The following is a 20741-nucleotide window of genomic DNA, read 5'->3' on the forward strand; positions in this document are numbered from 1 at the left end:
TAGATCTATATTAGTTTTTTTTCTTCTTCTATGCAAGCGTATACTGTTGAAAACGATCCAAATGTACCACCACAAAAACTAATTTAAAATGTCAATTGCAACGATTTTCCTCATCGTTCTGCGCAGTACAAGCACATTAACTCTCACCTACAAAGGCATCGGATGCTGCATACTAATTTGTTGTCGACAGGCGTCGACTGCAGACTGACTGTCTTCTGAAACACAGCCTGTAATCCTCTGACATTACCTTTCAGAGGCAAGACGAAGGGCTCTCCCTCTGGGCCGAGGAAGGACGTGCCGTCGTCTCCGTCATGCCTGGGGTTGTTATCTATGGAGGTGTTACCACCTAGAGACACGACAAATTGACAATAAGTCAGCCTGTATATTTATGTTGGTGATATACACTACTGTAATGTCCCATTTTTTTTACTGTGGATCATTTTAAGTGTTACACATTGACATTTTCTTTGAAGAAAGTAATGCCAGATCCAGGGTGATTTATAGTCGATTGAGCGGTTAGAGGGAGAGGACACGCAGCTGTCTCTGGGATTCAGTCCGATCCCTGTTCTGTGTAAAGTCTGTCACCCTGTCACATTCGGTATCAAACACAGATGGCACTACACGATGTATGTTTGGCTCATACCTGACAGCTCAAGGCAATTTATTTATTAAACATCTTTCTGGACGTCTCAAGAGAAACCTGGGAGATCTTCTTGGACTCACCTCTGTAGCCTCCGCCACCACCACCGGACATACATCCGCCCCCGCCGCCCCCAAATCCACCGCGGGTCTGCCAGAACTTTTGACAGGCCTGCCCTCCCTGGCCGCCCAGCACCAGCGGTCTGCCCCCTTGATTGACAGGAGCAGTGTCATTCCAACCTCCACCTCCACCTGTCACCAGACACAGCGCACATTAGATATGATGTGATGTCATGTGTAGTGTGTGCTTGTGTGAGGTTTGAAAAATGTTTACTGGCACTGGTAACATTTGTTATATATGTGGTTAACATATATAACTGCACACAATACAAAAGACCTGGTAACATGAGATTAGATTTAAAGGTAATAAAGTTAAAACTGATCCCTCCCATGAGCCTTAATCCAATTTCACCCCCCTTTAATTTTCCTCCTTCTTCTCTGAAGCCTGAGAGATTTAAAAAAAAAAAAAAAAAACATCCCCCACACCTCCGGTCATACTTAATATTTCATTTTTCATTCGCAGAGTTTCCTCAAAAGTAAACCTTGGTCTTTGAGTGGATATAAAAATCAATAACTTATGTTTTTTAGGGCTGTAACTTCAAGTGCATGAATAATGGAATCTGCAGTGATGTTGGATGTATTATTACACTGGCAGAGAGTGGAACATGCAGTTCTTTGCCCAGCAATGACGGGGCACAAAGTGTGCAGTATGAATAGTCATGAGGCAGGTCACACTGTGTTAAAACACAAACACAGGCTCGCAGAGGTACAATGAAACACGCAGTAAGACAGAAGTAAACACCTCCAGGGTAAAGTGATGTGTTTTTATATTCAGGTAAACATGTAAATCAATGCTGCATCTGTAAACATACATGAAGGGAATACACAAAAACTTTCTAAGCCTAAAGAGGGCAGAGATACATGCTAATACTGATTTTTAGGCGTATCTGTCTTCAGCTGTCATGACATCATGGACCAGCTCTGAGTGGCTGTATAGCGCTGAACTCACTTTGTGCTGCAGTCATAAACTTACTATGCTGTCTTTCCACACCGCTAGCATACGTACAAACAGCACCAACAAACTAACAGCTCTGTGTTGTGTACCTGCAGCATATGACTTCCCGTTGCGTCCTGGTTGGCTCGGGTCATAGTCCATCTGCTCCAGCTGGGTCTCTGATTGGCTGCTGTAGCCCCTGCCACCTCCTCCAGCAGCGATGATGAGAGGGATGTACAATTCTCTCTCCACCTAAGTCAATATTGCTGACAGTTACATTTGGGTAGTGGTACGGGGAGTCGTAAGGGACACTTTTTTTTCTTTTTTAAACATATATTTCCTGAATTATAAAAATTAACATCGATCCAATGCTACCCCTATATATCAAACCTTCACCTTCTCACCTTGAACGCATATGTGGCACCACCACCTCCTCCTCCACCTCCTTTTACTTGAGTTTTGTTAACCATTGGGCCGCTCTGTTCTAAGCAGATCTTATTCAGGATGCCATTGGACTGCAGGGAGAGAGAGAGGGAGAGAAAGAACGTTGTCACTTATATATTATGATGGTGAGCAAACAGGAAATATTTACATACACTCCAGGAGACCATTTCAGTGTGAGTATCCTCTGCATTTCACTCAGCAGTAATTACACTTGCATACCATAAACAGTGGCCATATTTGCAGTAGGATGAATGAATCGATGATGGTGCATTTCACCTTAATGATGTTTAAAACTTTTAAAGAATAACTCAAAGTGATTTTATTGCCATTCTGTTTGAAGTTGATTTATCATATCATACCCATTAAAGACTTCCTATTGGTCCACTCGTTATTTCACTCTGTCTTACAGAAAAATGGCCCCTTGATAAAAGCAGACGTTTTGTTGGCAAATGATGTCAAATGCTGGGGCTTTGCCCTCGCTGAAATTTTGTGAATTGATGATCGTGCCTTGTGTGCTAGCATGCTGAAACGCCTGGAGCCAGTCCTACTTTTGAGAGTGAGAGGGCACAAGTTTCCTCTCCTCACTCAGACACACAAACACACACTCATTGCTCCCCAAACTCCCTCATCTGTCTCAACCGAAACTCTCGGAAGGAAGGGGGAGGCGGGACTTTAGTGAGTGTGATTGACAGCGGCGGGGGTAAAAGGCAGTGCATTCAAATGTTCTGGGAGAGTCTTTCTCCCACTCAGCCAGTTCTGTCATTGCAGCATCTCACTTTAAAGGAGGTTTTGTGTCTAAGAGAGAAACATAATGGAGGTGTGTGTGTGTGCACGGTTGAGAACTTGTGTGTGTGTGCGTGCAAAAGGAGAAAGACAGCACAAGTATTCAAGACAAAGGAGGGGGGATCATCATTTCCGTCACCAAAGGGAAAGCTAGGTGTGAGAAAACAGCAGTTCTACAGCAAAAATCACTTTCAGAGCGACCCTTTGGAGAGAGGCGCTGCCTCGCGCTGTCAGAACTGGGGGGAAATAAGAGGAATCTTAAACGACTTCAGTTTCACTTTGGAACTGGCAAGTCCCTCTCTGCTGTCTGTACAGAACACTTCAAGACACCCTGTGTTAAAAACCAATAACAGGATGACAGTGGTGAGGACCCCTGCTTGCTTAGCTAGACACGGCATCTAGAAAACAAATCCACACAACAAATAGGCGACTACACCTGAGATACAAGAGCTGCTGCAAAACCTGCATCACTTTAAACTGTTATTATCAGCAAAACTTTCACATTTTTATGACAATACTTTCATTACTTTTTTAACCTGACTTTTTTATGAATACTGATTTTTTTCAAACTTCCGTTCTCTTTGTTCCTTGTTTTATGCTCTTTCTAAAACACTCCTCCTTTAACGCTGACTTTTGTTAGCTAATGAACATTAATAATTTTTTCAAAAAGATAAAAAAGAGGAACATCAATAAGACTGGCATATTTCACAGAGGGGGAATTCTGTGCCAGAGCTCTCAGTGTATTTGTATAACACATGGTGGATATCAGGAAAGGTTCAACATCTTTAAAGCAAAAATTAAAGCTGATTTTTACATTTATTCTTCATTATAGAAATGTATTGATAGTACATACATCAGATCTGTATGTGGGCAAGTTTACACATGGACATGCATACAAAGACCTACATCTCAGTTTTTTCTATAGAGATCTATCCTAAACAGTTTGAGGCGGCTAACAAACACTCAAACTGGCCGTGCATCATAAAGCTTTCAAGTGAGGAGAAATTATCAGTAAAGACCAAAACTGTTTTTTTTTGTACCAGGCTGTACAATATTTACTCCAGTGTCCTGTTTTTTATTGTTTATGTAATGTAAAACATTTCAGATCATTTTAATTAGAGAGAAATGAATGGTTTTGTGGGCATGTGGGGATTTTTAGTTTCGGTGAACTGTGAAAGATTCACTGTGGAGACAACAAAGAGCGACAACAGGGAGATCACTGCAAGATTTAAACCACTGTTAGTGGCCACAAACTATTATAATTATATGGATATGGTTTCCGAAGTGAGGTCCATAGACACCTCAGTGTATTTGACGAGGGCTTTTGGGAGCCATTTATCTTATTTGGACAATACTGAATAATGTTTCTTACTTTTTTCTTTGTAGTTTCACAGTGTGGACTGTAATATCATTAAATCAAACTCATATGCAACTTTTAATCTCCCTATAATTGGCATTGCTTGGGGAAAATGTGAGCTAGAAAGAGACTATTATACCCATTTGTGTGTCCATAAAAAATTGTCATAAAGTTTATGTTTCTTATATGACACACTGTAGACCACAGGGTGTCTATGCAATTGATCTACTATCTACTACACAATCACAGCATAGACTCACATTGGGGCAGGCGTCCTCTCCTTTTTGTCCCACCAGAATGTAAAGCAGCTCCCCCCTCCTAAGCGGGAAGTCTCCTGTGATGTAGACACCATGCGACCTACTCATGGCCAACACGCTGCGCCCGCCAGCTGCACCATAGGCTGTGATCCTGGGGGTTTAAACAAACACAAAATACAATTGTCATAATGAGCAGTGATCATCTACCGCATGTTTTCGTGGGTAAAAATGCGTGTGGAGGTTTTCCACAGAGAAGTGAAGATGATTGTATATTCTGAGCTGTGTAGCAGGTGTTTATCATAAATAAACTTGAGGCTGAGTCCTCACGCATTCCTCCTGTGGATTTAAAAGTGCACAGCATTAAGTAACAGCCAAATTTAAATTGGAAACGCTAAAACACACTCTCACTCGAGGTGTTTTTAATAAAAACATTTGACCTAACATTGCACACTATTGGGAAGGAAAATAATGCACTGCATTAACTGTGATGCATGAACACACGAACACACCTACAAAATACACACCTTTATAGCAGGAGACACTCATTTCAAATGCTTCAGTTTTCTTGCCAGAAAAAAAAAATTCAACTTGATTGGTTTTTGGGAACGGTTCGATATTTCTCATCCCTGGTGGTCGAGCTTGGTGAGAAGAGAGAGAACATTGCCCGGTGCTCAGTAGCAGCTACCTCAGCTGTTTGCCTAATGACTTTTGGGAGATGCAGAGCGCATATTCATCTCTGTGGCCGTCTGTCAGCTTCATTTACAGGCTCTGCCAGCTAAACCAGGCCGCATCAAGACCAATTGTGGAGTTTGTGTGGAGACAGAAGGTGTTTTCTAAAACTCTGGGACATGTGTTAGGGCTGTGCTGTTCTTGCTGTTGTTCGAAGGTATTTTGAGACTCGAGGGTTTTTGGCTGAGCTTATGTGCGCGCTTGTGTTTGTTTTTGGTGTTGATGTGGGAGGCTTGCAGGCTTTTTCAGATACGTTTCTGTCCAAGTCAAATCCAAGTTAAACACCTCATGTTGTCATGAGTGCCCACAGGAGTAATATTGATCTGGGTAAAAGGCAGCGGATATTACAGCATTAATCCAGCAGTAGTACACAGCGTGAGGTCACGGTGCTGAGGCTGATTGTTAAGCTATTCTTAAGCCTTGAAGGCCACCAACACAGACCTGGAGGTGGAATCAGGTGCACATTGAATCATGCCATTTAACTGCCATTTCTAAAGCCTTTGGCAAGAATCAGGTATTTCTCTGCTTTTCTTGTAGAAGATTGATGCATTGCTCAGGCACAGAGGAATAGAGGTAGGCGTGAGGAAAGGGCTGCTACTTGTTGTGGAAATGTGAGTTGCACAGTGATACCTTAGTGAGATAGGTTAAATATTAACTGTACACTTTAAATTCATGTGTATGTTTCAGTGTCTGGGCCAGCATCGTAGAGAGACCCTTCAGAAAAAGATAAAATTATTCTGGAGTGGGTGTTGAATGATAACCGGTTGTACAAGCTGCTGGGGTCTGATATTTGTGTGATTTGAGGCTTTATATACACTGACAACACTCTTACCTGTAGGTGCCAGTTTCTGGGACCCGCCACATTTGAATGCCTTTGAAGGGCCCTCGGGTGCCTACTGTCACATTGATGTTGCTGTTCCTGTAGGAGTTGAGGCACTGAGTGGGTGTTGGGCCTTCAGGTCCCACAGCTCCACAGGTATGAAAAATCCATTTTTTGGCTGCACATGAAAATAAAAAGAAAACAAAATCCTTTAGTATTTAACAGAGCACACAGCTGCAGACCGGCACTTCAAGCTAAGCTAAGGATGACAAACAACAGGCTCATTATGTCTCTGTTTCACTTCAACATTCCCCACAGATCAACTTTTATATCAATAAAAATCTAAATTCACACATATTAAGTAAATTATTACATATTAGAGAAGCATGCTCTAAAGTGGGAGCTCCTCATGTGAGATGGCACTATTATAATATTCACAACTGCAGCGGGAGACGCAGTGACAGGATCACAGGTGACAAACATTTCTCCTCATTTTCCATGTAATCCCGTGTGCCGGTGCTAATTGGAGTTCTTTTCACTATAATTAGCACGAGATTAGTCTTGTCAGATGGATGTGGAAGGACTTAACACTGCAGTACTGAATCCTGATTTAAGGCTTGTGAACACACGGTGGTGATGTAGACACCGGGGAGGGAAACATTTCTTCCTCTCTCCTCTTTCTCCCTCTGCCAGACGGCGAGCGCTCTGGGACTACGTCTAATTCATTTCAGAGCAGGCGTGATTATTGCAAATGTGACACCGGCTAAAGTGAAAGTCATTCTTGTGATAGAAGTCACATGATTACGCTTTCATGGCCCCTGAGTTGGTGCTCATTGTGAATGTGAAGCTTTTATTTTTTTTTACTTTTGGAAGGACAGATAACAGTAGTTGACGTTAAGCGGTGACAGAATACACAGGAAAGGAAAGAGATGTACTCTCACTGCAACATCCTCTGCTGTTCAAATTGCTTGCTGTGTAGTGCCTATTAGTGTTCAAACCCAGAATTTGAGATCCCATTATCTCTTGCCAAACTCAAACTGCAGGAATCTGGTATTTTTAGCCTGTGCCTACCTGTCTGCGCTTATCTATGAAAATATGCATCATTTTCTTATTATTATCTCCAGCTGGTTTATGGTGTGAAATTCTGCAAAAGAAGGAATAAAAAAAAAAACATCCGGCAATCCTATCTCCATTGCTGTCATTGCAGATGGTGGCTCCTATCCCTGCATGTTGAGCCCCATATTTGTCAGTCTGGTCTTGTTGATTGGTTCAGTCCAAGGGCACAATGTAAGAGACGCAACATCAGCACTTCATGCCGATCTCTATCACTCACCAAACATATCTTCTATGTTTGTCGCCAACTGAGACAATTCCACAACCTGCCAATGCTTTAAGAAACGCTTTAAAACACTACTGTGTGCAAGAGAACGATTTGGAGTTCAGCCCGGTCTTTGCACTCCTACTGTAAAAACAACTGTTGGGGTGGCTGCAGTTTTTTCTCGATTCCTATCTGGCAGAAGTAAATTGATCTGTCAAGCCAGTCAGGGTAAAAAAGAGTTAAGACTATTGGGATTAAATCCATCACAGGAGCAGAAAACTACACAGAGCCGAACAGTGATTTAGACGTAAATATTGCCATACTTAATAAGTCATTTTGAGATGGCAATTATTTTAAAAATAAAATTTGAGAAGTGATTTTTTTTCTTTTGGCTGTTTGATTTGAATCTGATCCTCGTTATGCAAAAATTCTTGACTTCTTGTCATTGGCAGTGCTGATGCTCCATCTCTCCTCTATCTCACTAGGGCACTGTTGGTTTCACACTTCAAGCACTGTGATCGATTTTCATATGAACTCATATGATCACACATACATGCCTGCCTATACAGCACTGGACTAATGAGCCATTCCATGATGGGCACTTTTCCGACCAAACAAAAACAAGGTGTGCTCCCGCACATGATAGTCTTCTCTAATAAGTGCACTCTCTCTGACTCTCAGCATATACACACATATTGATATGCACATACACATGCAGACAGCCCAGGGGAGGCTCTGCCTGACTGTGACATAGAGCTTCTTTTCTTTGAACATTGCCACCGGTGGTACGCCATCATCATAACACACAGTGGCCTCCATCAAATGAAGTGGCAATGCGGCACACTTTCATCAATGAAAAATGGTTTCAGTTGCTTCAGAGAGAGAAAGGCTGCAGAAAAAAAATCTGATTGGATTGTAGTAATGATCTTGCAAGATTTATCCCCTCTGAACGTTATTAAAACAAGAGAACAGTAAACAAAACAGTAAACTGAAATCTGAAAGTAAAACTGATCTAATCATTTCATTCATATGAATGAAGTCAGCCAGTCAGTGCTGTAGAATGCTGAATACCAGGTTATATCAGGTTGAGCTGTTACTCAGCACATCATCCAGTGAGGCTGATCAATAAAACACCTTCAAGTGCATACTCCTTGGTGGACTATACCTTAAGATGAAAGATGAAATCTTCAAGTTCATAACAATCAAAACTTTATGCAGCTTTTGGCGTCTATGAAACGCTTATTCGTCTGTAACTCAGACTGGGCTTCTTGAATAGTTTCATCTGAATCAACATGCCCCCCCACCAACGCAACGCCTTCAGTCTGAACTTCTGTTTGGAACAGATACGTCATCTGCCTACACTATGCCGAAGAACAATCCTGTCCAAACAACTGTTACATATGAGATCTGATCATTTTCTGTTTATCGTTGGAGTTTATATGACTAACAAAGCAAATGATGACTGAAAATGACTCGCCAACCCCTCGCTAAAAAAACGCATAACATTCTTTCAAAGAAAACAAAAAGTCAACTGAGTCTATCAATCTATGAATAAACTTTTATTGAACAGTTAAACAGGCTCTTTATACTTACCTAAATAAAAGCCCAGTAAATATACTCATTATCTTATTTTTCTATGTGATAATAAGGTTTCACTTTAAAAGCCACAGAAATAATGCCTTACTTTTCATTCTACAGTATGCTGCTCTCCTCTCTTAGCATGTATCCTCCTCATCCAGTGACAGTTGTCCTCCTTGGGCCAGCCATTAAAAAGATGGATCAAGGCTGGCATGCCACGGATGGATCTGAATGCTAAGTAGCTATAAGCTTAAGTCCAATTAATTACAAAAACCTGTCTTTTTTGTGTGTGTGGCTCTTCTTATTATCAGTCTCACATCTGCCTTAGTGACTAATGTTCTCCTTTCCAAAACCCAAAGAACCAACAACTAGTTAACCGATGTGTTTATGAACAAGTAAACACCGAAGTACAGACTCATGTCTTCTCTGTGCAACTAATTAGTGAACGCAAACCAGCCAAAGCTCCTTTCTGCGTGCAGAGTTTAGGGACCGCACATCTGCTGTCAGTTACTTTCAAGAGCCAATCAGATTCCTACAACGAACATCCTCTCTGTCTTTGATTTGATGCCAGTATTTTTTTTAAATGTACTCCACACATCTTGTTGTTGCATGAATGAAAGTTGCACACCTTGATATGAAAATGTGCCGTCTGTTCAAAGAAGCTAATGCTTGTACATCCTGCTAGATAAGGTGTGAATATGATAACATGTTGATGCATTGTGACGGTGTATTGTGTAAAGTTGTTTTATCATCCTGAAAGAATATGAAACCACTAATCTGTGTGAGCCACATGCTCGCTCCCTCTCACACACACAGTGAATGAAGAGAAAAATAAGCCTTATATAAGCTTTTGAACACATACTTTTCTCATAAGGAGAGGTAATCACAGGCAGAAAGGGGAAGCAAGCTAATACAGGTTGACTTTTTCACCTCCTTCCCTCATCAATTGATGAGTCAGCAGTGAATTGCAGGTGCCACCTCAGTGGGGTAGTGGTGAGAAATGAAAGTCTGCTGGCAGCATGAGGAGAAGGAACTTGAAGGTGAAGTCATGTGAAGGGGAAACAAGGAGCAGGAGGTAGAAGTGGGACAACACAGTGAGATCACAGGTAACGCTGACAGAAAGACAGGGCAGCAAGGTGAGGTGGCAGTAATGTGAACTAACAGGGATTCAATAGCCGCTTTTACATGATGCAAATGGGAACGAAATCTAGAAATGAAATGGAGCAAAATGTCCTAGGCCTAGATATGGTTTCAGAGTGAAGGGAGAGATGAAGAGGAGAGTGAGAGGAGACAAGAGGCGTTGACGTTTGGTGGGGTTAATCATTGAGCGTGTCGGGGGAAGAGGAGAGGCTTGTTGGAGTGACAGGTCTGCTGAGCTAAAACCCTCATCAGGCTTGCTGCGCTGCCCTGCAGACGTCAAAGCATCAGCTCCACGAGGGGAGAAGGAAGACGCTGTGCGAATGTTAACCGCTCAAGGCTGTCTTTGAAATGGCCAACGTATAACTGCAAGTTCAACTTCTTTCCCCTGAGTTAATATCTATGATAATCACAAGGGCAAGAGTGGTGTGATCCCACAGTTTCATCTTTCGATGAGGAGATTTAAGACGGCTGCCTTTATTGTTACCATACTGAGTATTACCTGTGTAAGCACATTAAAATGGCCTTGTTGTTTCTGCCCTTGCAGCAAATTCCAGGTATCAAACTCTCATTTGAAATCTGATATTATATCTGGGATAAAACATATTTTCTTCTTCTCTTGTTTGCTGACTGACCCACATCTGTGCCACCACATCAGTTCAAATCCTACAACATTATCAAATCATGTCAGCTGGCCAACATTTATGTCTGATCTTTTACTGTCCCCATTTGACCCTGCAGAGATAAACAGTCCGCTCTGTGTTCAAGACTGCAGAGAGACCCACATCAGAGACAGTAAATTAGATAAACCTGCACAAAAAGAGCACAAATTAGCTCATTAGGTCCCAGACACACCAATTTGACAGTCAGTGCTGGTCCCCATGGGGATGTCTGCGACCATTATTTTTACCGTTTTTTGGAATGTTCAAAGTGATATGTCCAAAGTGTTTGGTTCTAGCTTGGTAGTGGGTAGTTAAACTAACCTGGCTCTAAGATTTAAAGGATGTCACACTGATGCTGCAGTCAGCATTTAACAGCCACTATTCAGAAAATCAAAGGCTGGTCCTTAAAGGAGAAGCCATCTGTCCAGCTGTGCACACATAATCAATCAGGATAATTTCTTGCACTTTAACACACTTTCATTTGGGCATAACATTCAAATTTACCTACTACATTGGCTTCTTCATTCTCAGAGGGTTAGCATTCTTCAGCTGACAAACACCAGACTTGTTTTACATTTAAATGTAGCTCTAAACCTAGATAGCAGCTCATCTGTTGCTCTATGTTACAGCATCTTGGTAACAAGTTTCAAATACTCGATGAACCCTTTTACCCCATGAAATTGATTTGCAGGATTTGACATCAGATGCTTGTCATAAAAGCCTTTTATGCCTACTGGGAGAAAAAAAACACAAAATAGATGAATGCAATTACAATCCTAGTGTGTGGGAAGGCCATCCATGCTCATCGTGTTTGGATTTAAAAAGGAAGCTAAAAAAAAGAAAAAGAAACCACAGAAACTGGGTTCACATTTGTTCAACATTCTCATAAGGAGTGTTTCGCATCATGCTTGGTGGAAATAATTCCTGAGAAACATGGTATCCATCTAAAAGGACTTCAAAAACTATTTTCCATCTAGTGTATCTCTGAAGTGTCTAACATCTTTCAGCTGAAAAGCTTCAACAACTCCAGTGTACCTCAAGTACTTCAAAGTTTCTAGCTAAAGAAATGTGTTTTAGAGCAGGCTTGATATGAAAGTAACTCTAACTTATGACTTTAAATATAGAAATTGAATCTCTGCTTGTCTTTACCCTTTTGAAGCATGGAAGGGAGAGAGTGCGAGGTGGAAAATGTCAAGTCTGTGTAACTGGCTCCATTGACATTCTCAGGAGACAAATTGAGGATTTTACACTTCAAAACTGCCCGTCCTGCTCCATTTATTGCCAAAGGAGATCTCAGCAGCTCTTGCTTAGATCTTGAGGTAGCGCAGACCAGTAGGGGGCACACTTACTGTGTTGCAGCCCATGCATTGTTCCATGTTTAGCACGGGTAGTGTAATTGTGAATCATTCATAAATGCATGTAATCATACATGTGTGAGTATATGTATGAGCAGCAGACACAGAGAAATGCTCCTGTGGTGCTGAAGCATCTCTCACACAATGGAAATGGAGCTCATACTTACAGTCTTCTGAGGTGGGGAAGTTCACTGGTGGACTTCTGAAGGACGGGGGTGGAGTCTTCATAGTCGGTCTTAACGGTAGCCTGGATGTGCTGGTGGCCACCGGTGGAAACTCGCCGTTGGCTAAAAGAGAACACAATGCATCTATTGAAAAGACTGCAGTTTTACTTTCTTTATGTACGGCAATGAAATCCTGTTGCTGCTACACTGGAGAAGCAAATGAAGCACAGCAGCTTCAGACCCCTCACTGCCACAAAGAATGTTGAACGACCAGCAGGGGTCATTCTTCATTTGCACCACCATTGGCCATACATAAGGAGAGGAATGCATAAAATTCAGCTGCACTCCATCTCTTTCTGGTCTCTGTCCTACAGTAGATGGGTAAGCACATTCTGACTTGGTGTTTTGTAGCAATCCATCAAGCCTCCAGCCTCACAGCTTTTCCCAGGACTGAGATCATCAGCTCTTTGGTACCTTGATCTCTCCCGGGCACAAGGCTGATTGCCTGATTGGCTTTAAAGGCACAAGATAGAGGAACTTCTCACAAAAATGTTAAATAGGGTTAGACTAATTTTAAAAAGGTTGGATGCTGACCTAAAAAAAGCAGCCACCTGTCCCCATTCTTTAAGTTTCAGAGGAGGTAGAAAAACCTCCAGTTCCTCTTGTTGCCCGGTTAAATCAGAGAGCAGATGAATCGCGCCTTTTTGATAAGGTCCATGCAATCAGTGGTATGAGACCAGAATGGTCTTAAGGAAATCTGCAGCCACATCTGATCAGGCATTGTAGAGGCCATCAAGACAATATACATGCAATTAAATCTTTATTTCATTTCATGAAGTTACAGTGATCAGCCTATTGTGCCTGTGGCTTTAGATCTGAGAGCCCACTTTGAGCCCAGTATTTCAGCTCTGTGACCTGTCCTGTGGTGCAGAATAAAGCCATCAGTGGCTCTGTTGTTGCATGGCCCTTGCTGGCTGGACTCACTGGGATCATTTCCAAAAAAAAAAAATGTGTGATAAGGTTTACTGAGATTTGTGTAGCTGTCATCATCAAACAGTGGGAGCTCTTCTGCTAATCCTACACTCTTTTTCAAACTTTTACAAGGTGGATACAGCATAAGAAGCTAGACAGCTTTAGAATAATAGAAAATGTAGCCATTCTAACCAGATTTTCAGTATTTACCGTGTTGTGCGCAGTGTGGATATTTCAAGCATGAAAACACTAAATTGTAAATGATACCGTGTGTGCATATGACCCACATATTCCTTATTTCTGTTCTACTGACAGAGGAGACGAAAACTACATGGTTTCTGAGTATATTTGCATTTCATACAGCTGGAGAAAAAAAAAAGATTTCTTTTCTACACCAGCCTTTCTGTCCTTCTCAGGCATATTTTTGTGTTTGTGCTATAGCTGCCATATTCTCCATAGGGCTGCAAATGGTAAGTTAATGGTTTACAGAAGACTTTTCCTTTACTAGTTAAGCTACAAGTGGATGCATCATATGTAGCCAACTCAACAATGAGCAGATGCTGTTTCCAAGATGCTAGAAAAGACAATGCATGATCTGAATGTAAAGCAGAAATCCAACTAAAACCTCCCTAATTGTGACGAGCTGATAAGCTGCCCACATTGTGTTATTCGCCTCCTTGGTGAGAACAAATTACGGCCGCTCTCCTCGCCGTCACTATGGCAGTGCCGGGGGACAAAAACAAGACTTTTCATCTTTATCTGTATAATCATTTTACCACAATAACACAGCCTCTTCTCCACCCTGGCTCCCCAGTCACCTCCAGGCTGGAGGATCATCATTTATGACAATATGGCATGGGGGCTCCCTCAACAGCTGAGAGGTTTAGAAAGCGACTGTGTCTACCACACAGTCACTCTCTCCCCATTTTGGTCAGAGAAAATCGGCCCACTTTAACTTGAAGTAAATAACTTGACCTTAATATTCTTTGTTGAAGTCTCCCTTTTTGTTTCTCCTAAAAAAAAAACATCTTCAAATATACCTCAGAGTCTGATGGCTTTAGCTGGAGGTTAAGGGTAAAGAAATCTTGTAATTTTTGTATTCAAGCTTAAAAAACCGCACTACTTTCCTAAAATCAGCCAGCAAGAAAATCAATAGCTCATTCCCAGGCCCTGTAATCCTCAAATAAACACATGACTGTCTAAGTCTTCACTGCTTGGGAGCTTTGATACAGGCAGAGTTTATGTGCAGATTTGATAGATCATGAACAGTATGTGAATGACCGCAACGTGTTCAGTCTAGGAAAAGCACAGTGTCTCTTTGTAACACTCTTAGATGTTATTTTTGTGTGCACTAGTTCCGCAACTTTTTATTCTTTTTATATCTTCAACTGTGTTGCTAATAAAGCTCACAGCATTGTTATTCTGAGCATGGTAACACGCATCTGCAGAGCTATGGAACAGACAGAGCATTGGTATGCTGCTGCAGCCAGAGAAGGACTCCGCAGGTCCACCACAGAGCAGCATGAACCAGAGGGCAGGGCAACAGCCAGCGTGGCTGTCACTGTTCATTAGCAGGGCGCCGTAAGCTACCTGAAGCCCACCAGAGGCCAGCCACAGGGGGTGGCGTGGTGTGTGGGGGAGTGGGGGGTGCACCTTGTTACCACCCAGTTGCAATCCCGAAATATCTTGAGATTGCAAAAGCTTTGAGAAATATCTTCATAACAGTCACTTTGCATTGAAAGGCTTCGTCCTTATATAAACATAGTATTTACAAACTGCTTGTTTTCTTGTAGTTTTGCATTAATAACTTGCACTTTCTTTTTCCACGTAGGCAACATAATCTGACTTTGAAGCTGCCGCTGCACATATATGAGAACAACACAGCTAATAACCCTGTGGGAGACCAGGTATGAATAAACTGCTTCTAATTAGCCCCATATGTCATCACTATGAATACACAGAGGGACTGTAGAGTGCCTGCACTTACTGCAACACGTTGTGCCTCCATGTTTCCTAACATCAACAGGTGCAGGTGATAATTACTCATAAATTAATATATTTCCTTGTTGTATTACACAAGTTACTGTAACAGAGCCAAGCAAGACTTCAGCACAGCAAAAATATTAAAAAATATTGACCTGTGTGTGAGTAAAACTCCACAGTCTAATGTTTAGGGACCTGCAGCAGATATGGTTGTTAAGGCAGCTCAGTGCATGGGGAAAAAGAAATTATGGTGCACGCTAGAGAGAAAAGGATGGACTTCCTCTCCTGTCCAACCCAATAAACTAATTTAATGATAGTGCTGAAGATAAAATGATAAAACCGACAGCTAGGTCCAACATCTGAAGGGCAATGGATGCATCAAGCACACAACTATACATCACAGAGAAGCGAAAGAAAAAAAGGCCATGGATGGCTGGTCCTCTGCATAATGCCTTCACAGTATGTTTTCCCACCAAAACACATTACGGGGCCGTGTCATACTGCTCGGGGATCCATCATGATAATCAGTCACAGTGATCACTCTGGGAAATGACGTCTTTCGCGGAGCTCCCATCAACTGGCCTGATTGATAGACGATAAAAAGTGACTGTGTCAAGTGTGGCTGTAGGTAATAGAAACCGGGGCTAGATTAAGAACTTGCCATCTGGAAAGTGAGGGAAATGGGAATGGATGATCCTTCAGGACTGCTATACAAGTGCCGCCGCTGTGGAGGACATAAAATACAAATTGGTGTGCAAATATCTCTGGGAAATTGTCATCTCTTTAAAATAAAGAGTCCCTGACCCGGTACAATAATCCTGTGTGACACCGGACGATGGCAGTGCTGCTGTAGAGCTGCAGCATTTTCTTACATTATATTTAGCATTTTAGGACATTTTAGGGCAACAGTTAGGTTGCATATATGGAGTAGAATACATTAACACATTAAGGGGATGTATACTATGATTCTTTTCTCATTGGGAGAGCTGTATTCAGGCAGACATGCCTATGCATTACTATTCCTGTCACAGTCCCCTCAGATACGTGACGATGGTGGAAGGCAGTGAACCCCTAACCTTTTCTTCTTATTCTTACATGGTTGTCATCTCACTCCTGTTTTGATACTGATAAAGCATCTCAATTATAGCAGGAAAATACCTGGAAAGGTGATGTGAGGCTTGACCTTTATGTGCCAACACTGTAAGACTGGAACATGTGCGCTTATCAGTTTCGGTGGTTTATATTATGGCTGAATTTAACAGAATCTGACATTTCAGGAAACGATAAATGTTCTCAGAGAATGATTGTATAATGTATATATATATATATATATATAAAATTTACACAAAGTTTTTTCAAGCTGTCAAAAGGCAAAGCTGCACTAGATGTACTGAATATTTAAAAGAAGACAACATACCAGAAAAGTAAAAGTCACCCAGTCAACACTGATCTCTGTTAGACATAACTTCTTTTTCCCCCATTGTGCTTGCCATGACCAATCAATGAAGCAATCAGTCAAACAATTCTTTTAATTCAGCCAGGCTCTTATAAGAGAGATAAAACAATCATTTCAATAATACTCACATGCCAAGAAGCAGTCCATACTGAAAGAGATGTTGTCAAGAGAGATGGCTGAACCGGGTCCAGGTCCGTCTTCTGTGCTGAATTGAAGCCAGAACCTGAAAAGGGGTGAAGCAGTTTTAACTTCCTCACAGGCTTCAGTATGTGAATGGATGGATTGTTTCTGTTTTATTGTGCTTAAAGCATGAGGATTGTCTTTGAAGAGCATGCATCTTAAGTATGTTTTGTTAAGAAGTGTTTGCTCTTTCAGCGCAGACACAAATGCAGCTCTTCCACAATTTAAACACGTCTTCTGACTCCAAATTAAATACAATTACAGTTTTACAAACATGATTGCTGTTGCTACCAGTGTAAAAAAAAAGTTTTCCACTTGAGTTAACTTGACTATATTATAGATCAAACTTTGGATCACCTTACAAAGTCTCACAGCAAACATATTCTTCTGTCTGCATTGTATTGTCTGCTGTTTCCTGACTTTTGCTTGCTCTTTAAGCTGTATTTCTGATTCTATTTAAGCTCTCCAAAGGTCACTGTGCAAAGTCTGGCAGGTTCACCTAGTGGTTACGGACATGACATTCTAATTAAGAGCACAAGCACAGCTGACTACATAACCCAGGAATCAAAAATTAATCACTCTCAGGGGAGCAGGATTATCCAAGCTTGAATGGCATAGAAACCCACAGTCAGGCTAACACAAGATGAAATGCTGTATGTGGGATTTCTTTTTTTTTCTCTCTTACTTTATTCTATTTAGTTTAAATTTCTCTCCTCATTGAGGGGCCAGAGCTAATTGGAAGGCAAGCAAAGTGGAGAGAGCCTTGTGTATTGATTTCTCCTCTCTTCATCACAGACAAGTGGAATAAAGAAAGAGGGGGATATTTTGTACAACTGTACACGTGGCAGGTCCAGTGTATAAGACTAGAGTCCCATTGGGTTTCATTAATTTTGTGGAGTTGAGAGGAAATGAAGTGAAAATGCTGAAAAAAAAATCCACATTGTTAGTAAGAGATTTTGTGTTTTGCAAAGACTTTGTTGTGGGAGCGTTTAAGCATTTGTGTGAGCGTCAGAGGTTTTTTTTTGAGTTGGATGACAGATCAGTGTTTTAACACATCAAAGTGGAACTTACAGTTTAAAGCGTTCAAAAACACTGCCTTGATATAATCACAACTGCCTGTCATGCTGTGAAACAGGTGAGCACTTGTCATACCAGTCTGCCAGCCCGAAAAGGGGAAGTACGACATGCTTCCAGCCTCTTTCGGATTTGGGTTCGCTGGATGAATGCCACAGTCTGCGCTGCTCTTCAGGCCCTGTGCTGTTCTCCATGATCCACAGAGACAGTGACCCCTTGTGTAAGCCTCCGGAACAAATCCAGAATCGCACCTGTTAAAGAGTTCAACATGATCGGCTTAGTTAAATAAAACTATATTAACATTATTAGTAACCACAAAGTTGTAGATTGCAGAATATAAAAAAACAGCACAACTTTAACTTCCTTTGGGTTTTTCAGAATTGAAGTAAACCAGCCAAATGTGTTATCAGTCAAGGGATGGATACACTTAAATTGCACTGAGATTAATCAGTACCAACCATCTGTTTAGTTCTAATTATTGTAAGATGAATAGAATTCAATCAGGATTATGATTTGAGTTATTTATTTTTGCTATCTACCCCAGTCCTGCATGCTTTAGCACAAATCAGTATGATGTTTTTCCAAACATACTTTAAATTCACAAACACACAGTCTGTCCCAGGAGTCAAACAGCACACGGAGGTCTACAGCTCTGGATGTTCCTGTGTCTCAATACGGTGTGTTCTGGAGGCAATAGCACAATTCTTAGTTCACCATTTAAGTGGAAGTGATGCTAGGCTTAATCCTGATGAATAAATTCATAGCGTTATCGATAGCAGGCTACGGTCCTTATCATTAACCGCAAGACCACATGGTGACCATTTAAACATCAAGATTACAGACAGTGCACTGTGCGCACCGGGCACGACATGAAAGTGATCAAGGCCTGTAGCTAATACCCAAAACTAATATCCTCAACATAGTTGTCCAGAAACAGACAGCCTATGCTGAACAGCACCAGTTCAATGCAGAGAGAAGGATTTAGAGTGTTAATCTGGAATCATGGCTAATCTTTGACTGCGTGCCATGAGCTGTGAAGCAGGGTCTGCAGTGGTGTAGTAGTACTGCCTCCACTGCTGTCCACAAATATCATATACACCTCTTGTGTGCATCTGATTTCCCCCTCTGTCTCCTTGGTGGCCAGATTCTTTGCGTGTTTTTCTTGACAAGGCAAAGTTTATTTCTCCCATGTCTGTCTAGTTATCTTGTTTTTTGACCCCTGTGACCTTTGCATCAGCTTCTCACCTTCACCCATCCTTTCTGTTTCAAATTCTCCCACTTCCAATTACTTTTTGCCTTGCCAAGTAAACATACTGAGGGTCAAAGGTTGTAGTGCTGAGCAACATTTAAAAAAAAACTAATATGAAATCTTACATGCAACAGCATCAATCAAATACATAACCTCTTCACCTGTAGACCTCTCAGAGAGCGTTACAATCTTATTAATGCATGACTTACGATATTTTCACATCCAGGTCAGCCTCTAACACTGACTGACTGACTGATGATGTTAACCTCAATGTCTGTTGAAGTCTCTCAGGACATAGAGATGGCACATCACTTTTTAAATTTTTAGCTGTTTTTCTATAGTATTAGAATAATTCATTCACATAATTTGCACACTGCTCAATCTACGTTTCCAGTGTAATTGTCAGGGGTTATCAAGATGAGGACACAAATGCGAGGCACAGGGCGGTCTTGTGGCAAAACAAAAGTCTTTTATTTTTACTGACTCAGGGCAGTGCAAGAGTTCTTTACAAACCAAAGCTACCACCGGTAGCTTTCAAAAACATGGCTTGGCATGGTTCAAAAAGTTATCAAAATTTGAGGGCGAGAAGAAATACAGAAATACTAGGCATGGCATAGCAAACCTCATCATGGGAAAAACAAGTCTGTCGGTGAGGGCTGGCAGGGCTTAGCATGGAAGATGAGACACACATAGATCCAGGAGCATAAAGATACACATTCTCCAAAAACAAACCCCTCTAACAACAAGGACAAACTGCCACCCGGTGCAGGGGAGACAAAGACTAAATACACAGGACCAGGGAAGGGAAGGGAGGGAAACCACAGGAAGTAAAACTCAAGACAATGCACATGGAGGACAAGGCTATCAAAATAAAACAGGAAGCACAAGACAAGACAACATCATCAACTCGCACGTGCGAGCCTGAATGAGAGTCAGTCTCAGAACTGAGCAGGTATAAGTGATGGATGGGTGGATGGGCAGGTAAGAGCAAATGTATAAATGTCAGACTGCTTATATGTGTGTGAGAAATTGAACTACTGCTAAAAAGTTTTCTGTCAAACTTCAACACAGAGCAGAATTGCAGAAAAGACAAATATTTGTTGAAGACTAGAACATCTTGACTCACCGTGCAACGGGAGTTTCTTAATGGAGGAGGGAAGAGAGGACTTCTCAGTAACGCTGAACCGCGCTGACCTTTAGACTGGCCTCCCTCCACTGTGAATGTAGCACCTACATAAACAAACATAAAAGAAAATCTCAACTAAATGCAGACTCAAATATCAGAGGTAAGAATATCAAACAGTATAGCAACGATTTCAAATTACTGTCACATAATTCCTTATATAAAATATAGTATGAAATGACAGTGCTCTATTTAAAGTTTCCCTGCTCTACCTCTGAGACTTCTGTAAATAGCTGAGAACAAAAACCAGCCTCAGCAAACCAGGACTTTAAAATCTCATCAAGAGACACACTTGAGTCACTGCACTGATGATGAACTGCAGACGCAAGACTCGGAGCCTGCTTGCA

At 41.5% G+C, this 20741-nt stretch overlaps 1 protein-coding gene across 1 annotated transcript in view; it reads right to left on the bottom strand.

Moving 5' to 3' along the window:
- The window catches only part of alk (ALK receptor tyrosine kinase), a 236237-nt gene that overhangs the window by 15889 nt on the left and 199607 nt on the right, over positions 1-20741 (bottom strand). Inside the window, exons 9-18 of the mRNA XM_028395006.1 lie at positions 20338-20441; positions 18041-18213; positions 16837-16931; positions 12301-12420; positions 6096-6261; positions 4538-4685; positions 2098-2208; positions 1804-1945; positions 724-891; positions 248-346 (exon numbers count right to left, since the gene is read on the bottom strand). Coding sequence (XP_028250807.1) covers positions 248-346; positions 724-891; positions 1804-1945; positions 2098-2208; positions 4538-4685; positions 6096-6261; positions 12301-12420; positions 16837-16931; positions 18041-18213; positions 20338-20441 — 1326 coding nt within the window. The remainder of the gene's footprint in view (positions 1-247; positions 347-723; positions 892-1803; positions 1946-2097; positions 2209-4537; positions 4686-6095; positions 6262-12300; positions 12421-16836; positions 16932-18040; positions 18214-20337; positions 20442-20741) is intronic.

This window comes from Parambassis ranga, chromosome 22 (assembly GCF_900634625.1).
Source record: "Parambassis ranga chromosome 22, fParRan2.1, whole genome shotgun sequence".
NCBI lineage: Eukaryota > Metazoa > Chordata > Actinopteri > Ambassidae > Parambassis > Parambassis ranga.